At 54.8% G+C, this 16,972-nt stretch overlaps 3 protein-coding genes across 33 annotated transcripts in view; 1 reads left to right on the forward strand and 2 right to left on the reverse strand.

Annotated features, from left to right (window-relative positions):
* On the reverse strand, nt 1–8,359 carry Tepsin (TEPSIN, adaptor related protein complex 4 accessory protein). Of its 5 annotated transcripts, none has more exons than XM_006534514.4 (13): nt 8,105–8,359; nt 6,988–7,060; nt 6,357–6,448; nt 6,044–6,153; nt 5,283–5,350; nt 5,013–5,088; nt 4,823–4,894; nt 3,593–3,796; nt 3,170–3,344; nt 2,896–3,009; nt 2,724–2,802; nt 2,330–2,464; nt 1–1,491 (listed from the first exon to the last, which is right to left on the reverse strand). In XM_006534514.4, the coding sequence occupies exons 4-13, from the start codon at nt 6,120–6,122 to the stop codon at nt 1,000–1,002; spliced, it is 1,494 nt and encodes a 497-aa protein (XP_006534577.1). In that variant the 5' UTR covers nt 6,123–6,153; nt 6,357–6,448; nt 6,988–7,060; nt 8,105–8,359; the 3' UTR covers nt 1–999. The 5 variants fall into 5 exon arrangements, with proteins under 5 accessions (XP_006534577.1, XP_006534575.1, NP_898960.2 ...); XM_006534512.4 differs by having other exon boundaries at nt 6,060–6,153; nt 6,963–7,060; NM_183137.2 differs by having other exon boundaries at nt 6,060–6,153; nt 8,105–8,210.
* A 53-nt stretch (nt 8,360–8,412) lies between these two features.
* Nucleotides 8,413–9,903, forward strand: Ndufaf8 (NADH:ubiquinone oxidoreductase complex assembly factor 8). Its single transcript, NM_001110242.1, has 3 exons — nt 8,413–8,544; nt 8,627–8,737; nt 9,653–9,903. The coding sequence occupies exons 1-3, from the start codon at nt 8,461–8,463 to the stop codon at nt 9,680–9,682; spliced, it is 225 nt and encodes a 74-aa protein (NP_001103712.1). The 5' UTR covers nt 8,413–8,460; the 3' UTR covers nt 9,683–9,903.
* A 3,526-nt stretch (nt 9,904–13,429) lies between these two features.
* Nucleotides 13,430–16,972, reverse strand: part of Slc38a10 (solute carrier family 38, member 10) — a 47,401-nt gene continuing 43,858 nt past the window's right edge. For 7 of the 27 annotated variants that reach the window (XM_030246352.1, XM_006534290.3, XM_030246357.1 and 4 more), the window contains 2 exons: nt 15,913–16,089; nt 13,924–15,515 (listed from right to left, as the gene is read on the reverse strand). In XM_030246352.1, the coding sequence (XP_030102212.1) occupies nt 14,476–15,515; nt 15,913–16,089 (1,217 nt within the window). In that variant the 3' untranslated portion in view covers nt 13,924–14,475. Of the gene's footprint in view, nt 15,516–15,912; nt 16,090–16,972 lie in introns of all 27 variants that reach the window. The other 20 variants (NM_001361698.1, NM_001361699.1, NM_001164799.1 and 17 more) reach the window with 9 other exon arrangements.

Consider the following 16,972-nt stretch of genomic DNA (forward strand, 5'->3'; position numbering starts at 1 on the left):
TGGCACAAGCAGTGTAAACATGTGTTTATTGAGAAAGTGCACATTGCATCTCCACAGGTTCTTCTGAGATGGGACGACTCTCTCCCGTGTCCTACAGAAAACTGTGGCAAGCTGGCATCCAGCGCTGGGCCCTACAGTGACTGACACTGGAAACGGCCACAGGGCACTTGTCTGAGGAAACTCTGAGAACCAAAGGTACCCGCCCAGCCCCCCTATCCTCAAGGCTGTGGCTCCCAGCTACTTTGACCTCCCAGAGGAAGGACCAGAGATCAGAACCTAACTGTGAGCCAAGTTGGTGTTTCCAACCCTCTCAAGTGCTCATTTCTGAGGGTCAGGCCCACAGGGCTTGCCCAGGGTACCCAAGGTCAGCCCGGCAGCCTTGCTACTGGCCAGCTGTCACCATAGGAATTCAAGTCCATACAATCATTGCCAGCACCTAGCAATGGGACAGGTCCAACTGGGACTGAGGTAGCCTGGGAGTTGGGGGTGGGAGTTGTAGTCAGTGTTCAGCCTCCTAGGGACAGAGCAGCATGGGGCGGAGGGGCTGTGGTCGACAGCCCTGGGGACGTCCTGCCCTGCAGATGTACAAGGTGGTCTCCAGCTATGGACAGACCGCTAAGAAGGTCTGTGTGGGTCTTGCTGGGAGGAAGAGAGAAGCCAGTCTCAGAGTCAATTCCCAAGAAGCAATGGGTGTGCGGACATCTTCTGAGGCACCAGTTGACTGTATTTTCCACACCTCCATGTTGGCTGGTCAGCACTAAGGGCCCAGATCCCTTCTTCAGTGACTGTTCTGAGCACTGGGAGGCCCATCCAGGGCTCACCTGGCTCAAAGGCCGCTGTACCAGTTTCCTAGTTGAAAGGAAGGGGCCAGAGGGCGAAGGGACAGCCAGAGGACACCAAAGGATGGCTCCTTGGTGAACACGAGGACAGGAGACCATAAGGTCCTGGGGCCTTTTATATGAGGACCAGAGGGGACGCTGTACAGCTGGGCCCAGAAAGTCACATGTTTAAAAATGCAAAAGCTGATGGCTCTGAAACCGGAGCTTCTGTGGTCACCTTCTGTAAATCTGTCTGGAGGTCCTGCGAGCTGTGGCAAGGCAGGCGGGGGCAAGCCACCAGCTCCATGCCAGCAAACAAAGAGTTGGGACTCCACGGGAGCGGACTGGAGCTATCCTCTGGGGTGTCTGTGTTCTCCAGCCTCTGCTCAGATTCTGTCCCCTGTTCACTAGAACACACCAATTGGGTTCGGACCTCGCTGGGCTCCTCCAGAGCAGACGGAGGTAAGGTATTGGGGGATGGAAAGAGCACAGGACTCCTGGGTACCACTGTGGCGGAGCTGAGAGGCTGGAGGAAGACCTGGCTCCCAGGGGCAGGCACGGGGCTGGTCAGCAGGTCAGCTGGGCCCACAGGGGCAGCTGCAGAGTTGGGCTGGGCACAGAGCCTTAGGGTAGGGAGCTGTTGTCCACAGGAGGCTTCAAAATGTCTCAGGATCTGCAGTAAAACAGGAAGGAGTTGGAGGTTCCTGCTTAGTGCTAGAAACAGTGAGATACAAGGCTTATTTTTCTTAGTACAGGCAGGTACCCAGAGTCATGAAACAAGTTCTACTGAACAGATGGATGGGCATTCCCAGCCTCAGAACCTTCCAGGGGACCAAAGAGACATGATGTATCTGGTTGCTCTGGACACGTGTTCCTGTAATGTTACCCTAAGTTTACTGGGTGTTGTGACCACAGGAAAGTTAACAGGTGCTAATAGTATATTGGCCAACCTGGACTAAGAGGCTGTGGCAAATTTAGTAGCAACAGAGAAAACAGGAGACCCTGGTCAGGTGTGTGGCCATGCCTTTAATCCCAGTACTTGGGAGGCAGGCGGGCGGACCTCTGTGAGTCATTGGCCAGCCTGGTCTATCCAGTAAGTCCCAGACTAGTTAGGGCTACATAGTGAGACACTGTCTCAAAATGTAAACAAGCAAACAAACAAACAAACAAACACCAGCTAGGGATGCAACCAAGAAGACAGAAAGAGCACACATGAGGGATCTGGGACATGGATGGGACTCTGGAGATGAGGCAGGTGAACTACCCCAAGAAAGACTTTCTGAAGCAGGGTGAGTGTGTGCAGCACACATAGTGGTGAGCCAGGCACAGGAGTGGGTGTCCAGGTAAGGAAGGAGGCCGAGGCACCCACAGTGCCAGAGTCCAGGGGAGGTGGGCACCAGCCACTTCGCAGGGCTGTAGGGATGCACCCACAGGTGCTGGTCGTGGCCAGCTGGGGCCACTCCGAGCAGTGAGTGCTGACACAGTCTGCCGCTCCAGGGCCCACTGCCCACCTTGGTGGCTTTGTTGGTCACAGGTCCAGGGCTGCCCGCGCCAAGTTCCTGCAGCTGCTGTCGGCACAGGAGGAGGACGTGCTCCTGAGGCAGGAGGTCAGCACTCCCAAAGGACGCGATGGCACACAGCGCCCTCTGCGGACCAGAAGAACGGGAGAATGGGAGTCAGCTCTCCAGGGCGCCTCATTCAGGGCGGTGAAGGCCACGTAGGCCTGTGCGTGGCCCCACCCTCTTCTGCTTGGCCTTGGGTGAGGAGATACTAGCCATGCTGTGGCACTGTCCCCAACCCCCTCCCAAGTTCCCAGGTGGACCCTGTCAGCCAAGGGTGCCCTGCTGTCTTCTTGTCACCCACACAGACCCATGCAGTCCCTGTCCCCTCACACAGCTCCCTCACCATCTGCTCGCACTCACTGGTCCCGACCAGCTGGCGCAGGAGCAGCTCCAGCACTGCCTCACAGTTGAGCAGGCCACACCTGCACAGGCAGGGGACACATGGGAGGGATTAGGGGCAGCCACAGCAAGTTCCCTCCTCCCTCGGGGCCGGGGCATGCAGGTGGGCAGCCCACTCTTTGATGAAGTGCTGCGTCTCCTCACGGCTCAGGAAGACACGTGGCCCCTGTGTCACAGTCCTCACTAGATTCAGTTCTTGCTGGCAGTCATTTGGGGGCGTGGCCTCAGCCCTGGGAAAAGCACAACAGCAGGGCCAAGTCAGACATCAAGGTCTCAGGTAGATGGGTGGGACAGGATGCCTGAGCTCCCACAGTGGGGTAAGGTATGGTGTAGAGGTCAGGGAGCCTGTTGACAGCCCCTCTGGGAGAGGTGGCCACCTATTCCACACACCTTTCTGCCAGGTCGCCTGGCTCCCGGCTGGTGCCAGAGTGGCTGTCACTGCCAGACCGACTGCCCGAGTCCGAGGCCCTGCTCAGGTTGCTGGTGCAGGAGGAATTCTGGGAACTAGGACTGCTGTCCAGCTCATCCCAGCCGCCCCCAGCCTGCCCGGGCTGGTGTCTCACAGCTGAAAGAGACCAGAACGGCAGTTAAGGCCCAGGGCTTTCCACAGACCTCACGCCATCTTCTTAGGGACTGTGGGCTAGGAGGAGACAAGGGATCGTGTCCTGAGCTCAGGTGTGCTGTCCCAGAGCTCCAGAAACTCCAAGCAAACAAAATGGGGGAGTGCTTCCTGCCTCCTGCCCTTGTGCCGCTCCTGCCTAGGCATGAAGGAACCGTCTGGACCCCTAAGGGTGGCAACCCTTGCCTCCATACCTCTGGCCCCCAGGATGGCCCCAGGGAGTAGATTCCCAGGGTTGGGATGTGTGTGGCTAGCTGAAGGTGTCACTGCAGGCTGGTAGGAATCACCATACGGCAAGGGTCCCTTGGTACAAGGATTATCAGGTCCAGGACGCACAGCATTAGCCACTACCTCTGCGGCCCTCTGGATGGTGGAGAGGAAGGTTTCACCTGCGGAGCCTGTAACAGAGGAGGTGGCATCAACACCCCAGGCCCCGGCCCTACCTCTGCCCACATTCCCCAGGATAGGGTCAGGGCGACTGTCTGCTCAGAGCTATGGAGGTAAAGACACCTGACACACACTACAAGCACAGCGAAGCAGCTGCACTGTGGTCTAGACACTTAGCTTATTGCAAGCAGTTCTGGCAAGGGATGTTCTATGAGGGTTGCCCTGGGTAGTAGAAATGTCCTTGTCCCTTCACTCAAGGGGTGCAGACATGCAGACAAGGATGGTCAGGGGCGCACCCTTGCCTATGAGGTCCCTGAAGAAAGAACTTCCAAGTTAAAGCACCAGGCAGAGCCCCCCCTCCCCCCGGCAGCGAGCAGCGGAAGGGCCTGTCTGCAGCAGCGTCGAGCACATAGCTGGACACAGCCTAGCATCCTGCCCCAAGGACAGTTCTGTTCTGTGCTGTTGTATAGACCCTCAACAAACAAGTGTCAAGTGTCTGGTAAACAGGGACCCCCCCCCCCGCCCCGCACTGTTACCACCTGCGCAGATGACCCTCTAGGGTCCTGTCACGGCTTGGAGCCTTGTACCTCAAGTAGCACAAAGGCCAACACAGCCAGCTGACTTAAGTCTAGCTTATCCTTCCTGTCCTTCAGGTAGACCTGGCCACTCCTGCCATACCTTCCTCTCAGCTGGGCAGAGGAAACAGCACAGGGGACACAGGCAGGAAGGGACAAGCCCACTGGGGTACACTTGGAGGATGGCTAATGTTGATGCCAGTGAGGTCTGGCCCTGACCTCTACATGAGTAGAATAAATTCCTTTTTCTTTTTTGGTCTTTGAGATAGGGTTTGTGGTATGTGTGTGTGTGTGTGTGTGTGTGTGTGTAGCCCTGGTCATCCTGAACCAGGCGTGCCTCAAATTCACAGATCTGTCTGCCTCTGCCTTCTGAGTGCTGGGATTAAATTTGTACACCCTCCACCCCACCCCACCCCCCAGCCTGATCCCCTCATCTCTCTACCCAAGACCTGTGTACCTTACCTGTCCGGCTGCTCTCCTTCGTGTAGCCGAAGCCTTGCAGGGCACTAAGAGGTCTGGCCTGGGCGCCCATGCCTAAAAGACACTGGCCTCAGCATGGGCCTTCCCCAGCCCTGCCCACATGCACAGAGACATCGAGGACACTGCGGGGGTGACCTCCGATGACGGCTGGAGGTGGTCCCCAGTGGCATACCTGCGGGAGGCGGGATCTGAGGTGGCTGCGATGGAGGCTGTGGCACGGCATCTGAGAACAGGGTGCTACCCAGGTCCTAAAGGAAGACGTGGATGCTGAGTCCCACCAAGCCTGCTGCTCTGCCCATCTCCACCAGCTCCGCTCTTGAGTTGCCCTACCAAGCATGGGGTGGGTGGCTCGGCAGGGAGGAGTGAGCTGGGTCCCATGCAGCAGGAAAACAGCAAGCCCCTCATAGACACTCTGCCACCCTGGACCCTGCTCAGGGCTCACCTGGGCAGCCGCCCGCACCTTCTGGTACAAGCTATTTCCGTGAAGAGGATCTGGAGGCCCTGAGAAAGCTGCAGGGCAGAAGGTAGACGGGACAGGCTGAGCCTGGGCACTCTTTGCTACCCACACAGCAGGCCAACCCTCCCAGAAGGTACATGCCCCATCCCCTTCCTCAGGGGGTGGGGTGGGGATATAGCATTTAACACTCTCCCTTGACCACTTGAGGTAGCAAATCTACCATCTACCTCTATGATGTCGACTGTGTCTGCCGGAGACAGACCTCCCACCTCCCACACACACTGAAGTTATGCCTACCTAACTGCTTCCTTGGGTCCATGCTCTTCCACCCACCTGCAACACGGCCCTTAGCAGTTTCTCAGGGCCTAGCTGGCTGACCTGAGGTCTCTGTCAGGACCTTTTACGTATTGTTTTGCCCCTGATTCCCAGGCTGATTCAGCCTGAGCTAAAACTCCTCTGCTAAAAAAAAAAAGGTTCCCTCATGGAAAATAAGGTTTTTTTCACACCACATTAAGCCACCCCAAAGCTTTCCTTGGCTCAGGGCCTTTGCACATGCTGGTGTATAGCACACACACACACCTATACATGCCAGCTCTGCTAAGGGCTAAGAGCCATTCCTCAGAGAATCCTAGAATCCTCCAGCACTGGCACCTTTTCCATGTACAAGCTCAGAGCAGTCAGGGCCCCAAGAGTAGCACCCAAGGGTTGTATACCCACCCCCAACCCCCTGCTTTCCCTGGGCACACCTGTGACTTTCCATACCCGTGGCTTCTTGGATGAGAGCAGAGTTTCTCCTGAGGATGAGGAGGAAGGAGGAAGAGCCATGACCACACAGGTAAAGCAAGATCTTTAGCACCTAAGGAGGATTCACAGAGTCACAGAGTCACCGGGCGCAGTGGCTGCGGGGCCGGTGGTGGCTGCGGGGCTGGCTGAGAGTTGCTGCGGGGCTGGCAGCGGCTGCGGGGCTGAGAGTTGCTGTGGTGCAGTTAAGCACCCCTCCCCCACGACCTGGCCTCAGGAACTGAGGCCTCACCTTCTGCCTGCCATCCAGAGACTCACCTTGAGCTTCACGTGGCCGGAGCTGCTGTCCAGACGGTTCAGGAGGTACTCCAGCAGGCACTGGCTGCTGCCTAGTGACTCGTGGGAAATCTCTGAGGGTCATTTGGGTTAGGGAAGCAGGTTGACACAGGCCATATCAGGAAGGATCTACTGGCTGAGACAGACTTGCCCTCCTGTGACCGAGGGCCTTCTCAGGTCTCACTCTATGAAGACCACTCCCACAGGCTTTGGTTTAACCAGCCCTGGAACTTTTAGGGTGTCCTGGTCTCTACACTATTGGTATTGCAGTTCTTGGTGTTTCCCCCAAATCCTACTGCCACACACATCTGGATAGTAGGAAAAAGAAGTTGTCTGTGAGCCGGGCGGTGGTGGCACACGCCTTTAATCCCAGCACTTGGGAGGCAGAGGCAGGCAGATTTCTGAGTTCGAGGCCAGCCTGGTCTACAAAGTGAGTTCCAGGACAGCCAGGGCTACACAGAGAAACCCTGTCTCGAAAATCCAAAAAAAGAAGTTGTCAGTGCTCCTGGAATAGCAGAAAACCCCACCCTGATGCAGTATCCCTTCCTGCTATGTCAGGATCCCCTCCGTACTAAACACTAAACCCACCAATGGGAACAGTGCAGAAGGATACTGGCGATCTCTTCAAACAGGTAGCCTGGACATGGGATGCTATCATCTGAGGTCCCCTTCAACAGGATGGGGAGCTGTAGGGGAATGAGGGCCATGGTGAGCTGCCATCTTAGACAGGGTAGGTCCCAGCCACTGAAGGGAATGGAAGCAAGCCTCATGCTGACTGGGGCTAAAACTGCCCAGGAGAGAGTCTGGGCAGGGCCACAGTCACCCTAAGGGCCACAAAGCAGAGCTGCAAACAGGCTCTGCTCTGGCATGGAGGAGTGACCCGGGAAAGAGGAAAATCAACAAAGGTTCTCTAACGAGGTCAAGATGAGGTTCAGCCCCTGCCTCCTACACTAAGTAACAGCAACAGAAAGAATCTCAGGGCTTTCTGTGCATTGGATGGGTGAGACTACTGGGTACAGACCCAAAGAGTGAGAACCGCTCAGCTTGGGGACTTTAAGGTTCCTTGAAGATAGCAAACTTCCATCTTATTGAGTCATGAATCAGCTTGGTTGTGCTTGCTTACTTACTTCCTTGCGTGTCCCTGCAAGCCTATGGTGTTTACTTGGTTGAAATCTGGGAACACCTCATCTCATCCATCAGTATCTGGATGAGAGGGCGAGGTTTAGGAACATTTAAGACAAGTATGTCTTCACCGTGCTATTTGTCTACAGTGCCTTCAAGGGGATCTGTAGGGAGGGAGCTGCACAGTTCAGTACTTCAGATCTTGTCCCAGACTTGAGTGATCTGATCTCTTGTAGCAGGGACTCTTAAAAGCCTAAGAAGGGTCCCTGGGGCCACTCAGTGCCCTCAAGATCCAGTCAGAAAGCTCAAGGCAATCAATTTATTGCAGTCAACAGCTGGCAGCAGGCTCCGCTCTCGCCACCCCGTGGCTATGGCCTTCCAGATGCCCCCTGTCCCCCAGAGATGTACGAGCTTCCAGGATCTTCTGAAATGAAGCCTGGGGAGAGCCGATGGGCCCCGCTGGAGATCGCCCGCCGCCCTTGGGGTTAACCTTCTGCTATCACGGCAGGCACACTCATTCTCGGCAGCTGCTGGACAGTGTCTGTCCCCGCTAATCTAGCGAGGTTCCCGGGCGCCGGAGGTCAGCACACCCGGCGAGTTTCACTCACCCTATGCAAGAAGCTCAAGCGGTCCCGCAGGGGCGGCACAGCTGCCATGGTCCAGGTAACCTCCCAAACTGCCCCGCTTCCGCCAGGCTTCGATCCTCCAATCGTCGCGCTCCTCTCGCTCCCCCGACCAATCGCTCGCAAGGGGCGGGCACGAAGGCGGGAACATCTGCGTCTCAGCCAATCCAAAGTCTCAGCAAGAGACGGACAAGAACGGCGACCAATTACAGAAGCACAGGACTGTGACTCTGACCAACCAGAAAATAGGATAGGCGGAGAGTCCGGATGTTCACGCGTTCGACTCCGGAAGAGGCAGGGCCCAAGATGGCGGCGCCCTCGAGAGCCTAAAAGGACCGCTCATGTCTGTGAACGGAGCGGTGTGGGGGCGTGTGCGGAGCCGTTTCCGAGCCTTCCCCGAGCATCTGGCGGCCTGTGGAGCTGAGGTACGGAGCGAACGGAGCGGAAGCGGAAGCGGGATGGGTGGCGACTCGGGTCAGGTCCCTGTACTGTCCCGTCTTCCCTCAGGCCTCGGCTTATGGCAAGTGCGTGCAGGCGTCCACCGCCCCAGGAGGCCGCCTGAGTAAGGACCTCTGCGTTCGCGAGTTCGAGGCCCTGCGGAGCTGCTTCGCCGCCGCGGTAGGTGGGCGTGTCCCTGCTACGTCATCTCTGTCTGGCGTCCTCTTTTCCGCCAAGCAACTCCAGTGACAAGGGGACAGGGCCTCCAGTTAGCTGTTGGCGTCTTGCCGATGGGCAACCCGATGAGACCGACCCCAGCTCCACTTGGTTTCTCCCAGCAATTCCTGCTAGATGCCAGGGCAGTGTCCTGCTAGGCACGCACCCCTGACGCACCCTGTCCCCGAGGAGTAAAGTGCAAGGTCCGCAGCAGGTTCTCCCTGCAGCACGGAAGCGATGCTGAGAGCCGCTTGGGTTCTTGATCCTGGCCTTTTTGCCCATGACCCCTCCACTAGAGCTAGGGTCGGTGGTTAAGAACCCAGGGTGACAGACACACTGCATCAGAAGCAGGTCCACAGTAGCCTCGGCGGGAATGAGGAGCAGTGTTTGAGTTGACTACAGCCCAGCCTCACCTACATACAGCCTTTGGTTTCCCGGCAGAGGCTGTTCAGTCGTCAGGTGTTGCGCTTTTCTTGTTCCTTCTAACTTGACACAAGCCTTTACTCTTGTGGTTGGTGGCCAGCAGCTGTCATTGAAACCCTAAACACACTCCTAATGCTCAGAGTTTCTGCTGTCCCTGCCACCCTCTCTGTGGCTGACCAGAATTGTGTGACTCCATCTGCTGCTTTGCCTGGACCAGATAAAGGCACCCCCCTGTGGTTCCCCCTCCATCCCTGCCCATCTCATAACAGAAACTCTCAGTCACAGGGGCCAGGCGTCCTCTGTAGGTGAGCCCAGGCTGGGACCCCCCGAGACACACTAGCATCTCAGTTCTTTAGCGTGGTTGGGATAAGGTGGCATTTGATGTGGTAGATGTCTTGCTTTAAGCCATATCTAAACTGGAAATAAGTCACTGAAACAAAATGCTTTCTCTTCCAGGCCAAGAAGACCATGATGGGAGGCTCCTAGGAAGAGCGGTGGGCGTGGAGGCCCTGTCCTGACAGCACGCATATGGGCAGCAGAGTTCCTGCTGTGTAATGGTTCCTCCCACCCTGAACCATGGGCAGGCAGGGCAGGGCTGTTTCCCGGCAGTGTGTACATGAGGATCTGGATTTGGTTGAGATGTAACATGAAGATGATTTAATTTTGTATAGTTTCAGACTTTTATATATAAAGCATGGTATAAGGAACTGGTCTCTCCCAAGGACAATGTATTCAGAGGACACCTGCACCCCCACCCCACAAAGGTGGCAGGTCTGGACCATAGAACTCTGCTCTCAGCTGGGTGTGGTGGTGCACACCATTAATCCCAGCACTCAGCAGGCAGAGACAGGTGGATCTCTTAGGAGTTTGAGGCCAGCCTGGTCTACAAAGCAAGTTTAGGACAGCCAGGGCTTGTTACACAGAGTCAACCATCTCAAAACAAACAAAACAACAAACAACAACAAAATAAACCAAAACCCTGTTCTCACCTTGGGCTGGAGAGATTGTTCAACAGTTAAAAGCACATGTTACTCTTTTAGTTCAGTTGCTAGCACTGACATGGCACCTCACAACCATCTTTAACTCCAGTTCCAGGGGATCCAGCACCCACTTCTGGCCTCTGCAGGAACCAGGCAAACATGTGGTACACAGACATACAGGCAAAACGTACATCTAAATTGTAAAACAAAAACCCCTACTATTCTCATCAAAAGTATTTAGTCTAAGTCTGGCTCATCATGCCCCTGGCCTGACAGAGTAAGGCACACCAGAGGTAACCACGGCAACAGCATAAGGGAACAAGCCTACACAATGAGAAGTGCCCTGTGGATGCTGCTCAGGAACTGGGCAGAGGCTTTTCTAGACAAAAGCCAACAAGGACGTTATCTTTGGACCTTCAGTGGGGGGACAGCCATCCCTGCATCCTGTCATGAACGATGGCTCCCAGCCTTCATTCTTTCTTCCCCTTCCTTCACACAGTGGGCTTGAAACAAGTTCAGAGTGCAGAAGGATTCTGTGTGTGAGTGCCACCTGCTGGGAAACATGGGAACTACTCAGTCCCGTTTCTTAGGTGTGGAGGTCATGCTGTCCTTGACAGTTTGTACCTGCCTCAGAACCCTGGATCCTGGGAACAGGGCTTGGGCCAGGGACTGTCAAGCCCTACATGCCATGCCCCAATCTGTGCCTCCATGTGGCACCTAACTGCTACTTCTGAAACCGGCCTGCCCATGTGGGGAAACCCAGGTTTTTTAGCTTAAGATTTATTTATTCAATGTGTACAGGTCTTGTGGCTGCATGCATATAAGTACACTGGTGGGCAGGAGGGCACAAAGGTGTTGGGTCCCCTGGAACTGGAACAGATCATTGTGAGCTGCCATGTGGATGCTGGGATTTAAACCTGGGTCCTCTTTAAGAGCAACAAGTGCTTTTCAACTGTTAGGCCATCTCTTCAGCTTCTAGAAAACCCATGTTTGATAGATTCTTGAGTCCATCTCAAGACACGACTTCTTGGCTCTTACTATGACCCAGAGCAGCTAGATTCTGTCTCAATGGACAGGGTGGTGCTGGGTCTCAACAGACCAGATGTTGGTCTAATTGCCCAGGGATTGCAGATTGTTCTCCACAGGTCAGAAACATTTTCTCCATGTTCTCAAGAGTTTACAGCCCAGCCAGGCGTGGTGGCGCACGCCTTTAATCCCAGCACTTGGGAGGCAGAGGCAGGTGGATTTCTGAGTTCGAGGCTAGCCTGGTCTACAAAGTGAGTCCCAGGACAGCCAAGGCTACACAGAGAAACCCTGTCTCAAAAAACCAAAAAAGAAAAAAAAAAAAGAGTTTACAGCCCAAGGCCAGCCTCCTCAGACTGCCCAACCTGCCAGTGTCATCTTCAAGTTCTCTTGAAAGCTCATTGACTGTAGCTTCTTGTATCTTCTCCCTGAAGACTCCCAACTTTGGGCCCCACTGAACTCAGGCTCCCTCAAATCTGTGAGGCAAAAAGTTCTCTCTCCATCTTCCATCGTAACCCCGAAGAAGCAGACAGGTCACGGCCCTGCGTAGCCCTGGCCTACAGACAGCTCGGCTCTCAGGCCTCCAGGGCCCACGCCTTTCAGCTCTCTCATGATGTGAATATTATTCTCATACACACGGACCTTATCCCATGGACTAATGTTCGTGAAGCCTTGGTCCCCAGCTAGTGATTCTATTTTGGAAGGTCCTAGAAACTTCAGGAAGTAGGTCGCTGCAGGCATGCTTTTGAACATTGTCCAACAGGCCATGGAAACCCTCTACCACATGCTTGTGCTGCAGTTCTGGCTAGGCTGCTCACATGGGCCAGGCAACCCTGGTACTGAAGCTGAGCAGAAGAAAGGACAGTGTCCTCAAGTACTCCGGCCACAGTTGTGCATGCTCCTTAGGCCTTTGTGCCTGCACTAGTCTCAGGCCTCCAAACTGGGAATGCATTCACTGGCTACAATAGAGACAGCTTCCAAGGCTGTATCAGCCACACAGCACTGACTCTGCTCAAGCATGCAGTCAGTCAGTTGGGGCTGTTGTAGCAGAATATTGAGATCAGGGGCTTTTAAAGAATGCAAATGTATTCCTCACAGCCTGGAAGCCCAGAGTTACCAGTCAAGTTCTAGTATTGTGAAGCCCTCCTGCTGAATCTTCACTGGACAAATGTTACTTTGGTGCACCACCTTTGTATTCTAAGCACTTAAAACTCCCTCCTGGTTCTGCTACTTGGAACCCTGCATCTTAGACCACACTGAACCACAGCAAATGTCTCTGCCTCAGATGAAATCTGTTTTGTTCTGTGTTTTTATTGTTGTTTTTTGATCCACAGTTTCTCTGTGTAGCCTTAGTTGTCCTGGAACTCACTATGCAGGCCAGGCTGGTATCAAACTCGGAGAGAGATCCATCCACCCATGCCTCTGCCTCCTGAGTACTGGGATTACAGGTGTGCGCCATCCCTACACCAGTTCTGTTCTCTGGAGAGCTTGAGTTTTACTCTGTGCCCTGCATACTGTTCTACAGCAGCAGCATCTGTGGGCAGGCATCACATTCCAGTAGCCTGCCTGTACCAGGTACCTACTAGACCCAGTGCCCACTAGAGCTAGTAGCTGAACTGGCAGGCTGCTGACCCAGGTTTTACAGGGCCCAGCTTGGGGGAAACACTGTCTACCTCAGCATTTTTATAGTTTACCAGCAACTCCCCCACCCCTAATCTGTAGGTTTGTGGGTTTTGTTTTATTGGGGGGGGGGGGCTGTGTATGGTTCAAGACAGAGTTTCTCTGTGTAACCCTGGCCTTGAACTCAGAAATCCACCTGTCTCTGTCTCTCAAGTGCTGCGGTTAAAGGCATGCGCCACCTCCGCCCAGCTAGGTTTGTGTTTTCTAAGATAAGAAATGCCCTCACCTGAAGGCTGACAGCAGGGTTGGAGGGGAGAGCTAGGAGGAAGAGCTGAGGACAAGGACAGCCCTGCCTACTTCTAAAACAGATCCTCAGAGACCAGGGAGAGTAGAATGACCTCAGGACTATCAAGCTATGAGGAAGCACCAGTCCCAGCAAGGTTACAAGAGCTCCAATCTGAGGGCAAGGCCAGATGGCATCTTTCCACCAGATATTTGGAACTGGTTTTAGTCAGAAAGGATGGGAAGAAGCCTGATGCCCTCTTCTCACATCCAAGGGCACTGCATGCATCTGGTGCAGAGATAGGTAAAGGAAACATTAATACACATACATGAGTCTAAAATTTAATTGTAATAAATATATTTCAAGAGGTGCAGAACGTGCACACTAACTAGGGCATGGCCTGGTCCAAACAGGACCCCACTGAGGCTCCTGGTCCTTCAGGCCCTTCGTTCCAGGGCTTGGGGACAAACCAGGTTATTGTCCCTCAATCTCCTTACTGGACAAAAGAGTGACAAAACATAACCTTGTTCTCTGCTCAAAGACAACAGGGGCATGCCCTGGCAGCAGTACTGGCTGACAAAGGGCAGCTCGACTGGGTCTGAGGCCACACAGATACAGAACAGCAAATGAGACATCCCAGGGCTTGCTGGTGGCAAGCCTGTACTCACCGTGCAACCTCCTCCCTACAACAGGGATCAGCATGGGAGCCTGTTGGTCTCCCAGCTGCACTCGGCCGGGGCACGTGTCCCCGTGACCTCCAGCCTGTCTGGTGTCGTCCAGGACCCTGAATGTGTTTTCCTGCAGGTAAACCAACTCGACTCGAGACTTGTCAGTGGCGTTTTATTTTTTTGTTTCATAATCAGCCTTCAGAAGAATGTGGGTGATAAAAACCAGGGGAGCTGTGTGCCTCTTTCCCCAGCCCAAGTCAAGTCATACCCCCCACCCCCCGGCCACCCCAGGGCAGACAGACATGCCTGTTGTAGGTTTCCCACCTTATGGAGTCAGTGAAATCTGGCTGTCACAGGTTGCAAGTTAGAGGAAGACTGGCAACTTCAAAGTTGCCTGCCATGCTGTCAGCACTGCTTCTGGCCAGACCGTGAGTCTGAACAGACAAGCGTCGGAGCTGAACCTTAGCACTGTCTTTCCTGGGCTGCCTCAAAACCCAAACCATAATCGGGCTAGTGAGTGCTTTGGTGTAGCCTTGGAGCAAGTGATGTCTGGGGTGGGGTGGCAGGTTAGACTTTCACAACTCATCATGAGGGACTTAGATACCAGTCCCTGGGAACATAAGAACGTGGCCTCCAATCAGGGTGGCACCAGAGAACACCAGCTGCCGTCCAATGTCTAGTGGCAGCCTTTCCCTGACCAGGCCCTCAGGCTTCCTCCAGATCTCCAGACAACTGTTTAATCTGTCGGCTGTGTACCACTTGCAACGCAGCCCCTGCAGCCTGGCGGAGCTGGGTGTCCAGAGCACTGCGGAGGTCGTTCACCTGAACATTAGGGAGGGAGTTAAAGCTAATGATGACGCCATCCTTTGGAGCCAGCTCCTGCTCTGGATGAGAGGCCAGATCCCGCCGTCTCCTCCGCAGGTCAGAGCCAGCCTGCACTTTTAGGTCTCGGTTGGGTTTGGCATTCTCTGGCTTCTGACCCGCAGGCACAGCTAGTTTGGGCCCAGAGTTAGGATCTGGTCTCTGCTTTGCCTCCTGGATGGCGGCACCCCCTTTTCCTTTGTGCTGCTCCTCAGGAGGTATGTGAACCGCTCGGGGGGCCTCACTTCTCACCTCTGGGTGAGAACCCTGACCTGTGTCAAAGATGGCCTGGGGTTCTGGGTGAAACTTGGCTTGGGTCTGAACTGGGGCCTTGGTGGGTCCCGACTGCCTGGATTTTGTGTCCTTAGCTTCTGCTCCTACCAAGGGCTGGACAGCCTCTTTCTGAGTATCAGCACCAGGGGCCATTGCTTCCTTTCCAGTTTCTTTCCTTTCTTCGGAGCCTTCACCAAAGACATCTTGGCGCTGCCCGGCAACTGCCTTGGCAACCTGCTTCTCTGGACTCTTGGGTACCTCAGGAGGGGCTGCCTTGTGCACTGCTTCCAAGTCCCCTGGGACCAGCTCCTTCCCAGCTCCAGCCGCCTTGATGGCAGCTTTCGGGTCTTCTCTCAGATCAATCGGGGCCCCCTGGGGCTCTGTTTCAGAGCCACCAGCAGGAAGGTCAGCAAGGTCTCTGCCTGGCAGCACCTTGACTTCCCCTGGGAGGTGCTGGCCCATGTCTTGGGATGGAGCGGGGCGACCCCTAGGAGCTCCAAGCACGGGTTGCAAAGGCTGTGAAGGGTCATCTCCCAGTGTCTCCCCAGCGTGCTCAGCCTCCTCCTCCTGTCCTCGGAGTACAGCCACCCCAGGCTCTGGCTGCACGTCTGCTGTGAAGGAAGGTGAGCATTGGTTTAGCCAAAGAAATGGACACAAGTTGCTAATGCACTGACTAAAAAGAAACTTTCAAGCAGTTAAGACTCACTAAGAGCTGGGAGATGACTCAACATGTGTGAATGCCTGCTGTTCTTGGAGAAGACCAGAGCTACTTTCCCAGCACCTATCCAGGCAGCTCACAACAGTCTGTAACTAGAGATCTAGGGGACTTGACATCCTCTTCTAGCCGCCACAATACAGACACACATAAGCACACATGTAGTAAAAGTAAATAGAAAAAGGATGATCAAGACTGAAACCTCCTCCTTCACACTCCAGGCTCTGAGCCTCAAAGGTAGCCCCAGACCTGGCTGTCCGGCTGCCTGCTTCCCGGGGCTGGGTCCTACCTACCAGGCTTAGGCTTGTCTTCCTCGCCCTCCTGTCGCTGCTGCCGGATCTCCTTGTGCTGCTCCTCAATCACTGCGAGCAGCTTTTCCTGCTGGTCCAGGAGGCGCTTCTGCTGCACCTGCTGCTCTTGGATCACCTGTAGCAGCACGGCATGGTCCAGCATCTCTGCCCTCCCAGCTTCTGGTGGGGACATACAAAGTCAGATGCACTCCAGATACCGGTGGGACTGCTGGCCTTTCAGTGCTGACAGCGACCCACGGGGAGTCGGTCCTGCCATGCCCGTATCTGCAACACCGTCTGCATTGTCACCCCAGTCCCAGTGTCCCAGTGGCACAGAAGTGAGGCGCTGAGTTAAGGCTAGAGGGCTAAGCCCTAACCAGGGCAGCCTTCCTGACCAGCAGCTGTCCTGCCTGCTTTTCCTCTTCCCTCAGTGGGTCAGACACACTGGTCAATCCCAGATCCCTGTCTGTTTCTGGCTGAAAATGCACACCACATCCACACAAACACTGAGAAGGAATGCACTAGACAGTTAGTTGTAGGTTCTCTGGGCTGGGTGACTCTTCCCTACCGCCTCACACATTTGTTCTAGGACTAACACAAGAGAAAATAAAACCTAAAAGCTACCTTTAAAAAAAGGGGGAGGGGGGCTACAATTTTAAGAAAGTTTCTTGCAAGTGTTCAAGTGGAGCCTGAGAGCTGTCCGTGTGGACTGGAGGCCAGGGTTGGCTGGGTGGAGGCCAGGGATGGCTGGGAACCCAGAAGGAAGGAGCTCCACCTCCTCACTGGGGGCCACGCCCACAGCACAGGTAAGAAAGCCTTCCTATTCAAACTTGCTGTATCCCACCCAGTCACCCCAGCTGCTCTTGGTGGCCACTGGCAAGTACAGCAGGGCTGGCTGGCTTCTCACCCCAAGCACTGGGGTCAGCACTGGGCTATTTACCCACAGCAAGCAGCCAGGGCAGGTTAATCTTCACAACCCATTCATTTTTATACTGGGCATCGTTAGAAGATAGATGGGTTAGGGACTAGGCGTCAGAGCATAATCACGTCTTGTGTGGGCATG

Source organism: Mus musculus, chromosome 11, assembly GCF_000001635.26.
Source record: "Mus musculus strain C57BL/6J chromosome 11, GRCm38.p6 C57BL/6J".
Taxonomy (NCBI): domain Eukaryota; kingdom Metazoa; phylum Chordata; class Mammalia; order Rodentia; family Muridae; genus Mus; species Mus musculus.

Coding starts and splice junctions, on each gene's coding strand:
- Tepsin (NM_183137.2), bottom strand. CDS start 8,152: ATGGCAGCTGTGCCGCCCCTGCGGGACCGCTTGAGCTTCTTGCATAGG. Junction 3,010..3,169: donor CCAGGCGACCTGGCAGAAAG/GTGTGTGGAATA, acceptor TGCTTTTCCCAG/GGCTGAGGCCACGCCCCCAA. Junction 2,465..2,723: donor CCAGTGAGTGCGAGCAGATG/GTGAGGGAGCTG, acceptor TCTGGTCCGCAG/AGGGCGCTGTGTGCCATCGC.
- Ndufaf8 (NM_001110242.1), top strand. CDS start 8,461: ATGTCTGTGAACGGAGCGGTGTGGGGGCGTGTGCGGAGCCGTTTCCGA. Junction 8,545..8,626: donor TGGCGGCCTGTGGAGCTGAG/GTACGGAGCGAA, acceptor GTCTTCCCTCAG/GCCTCGGCTTATGGCAAGTG. Junction 8,738..9,652: donor GGAGCTGCTTCGCCGCCGCG/GTAGGTGGGCGT, acceptor TTTCTCTTCCAG/GCCAAGAAGACCATGATGGG.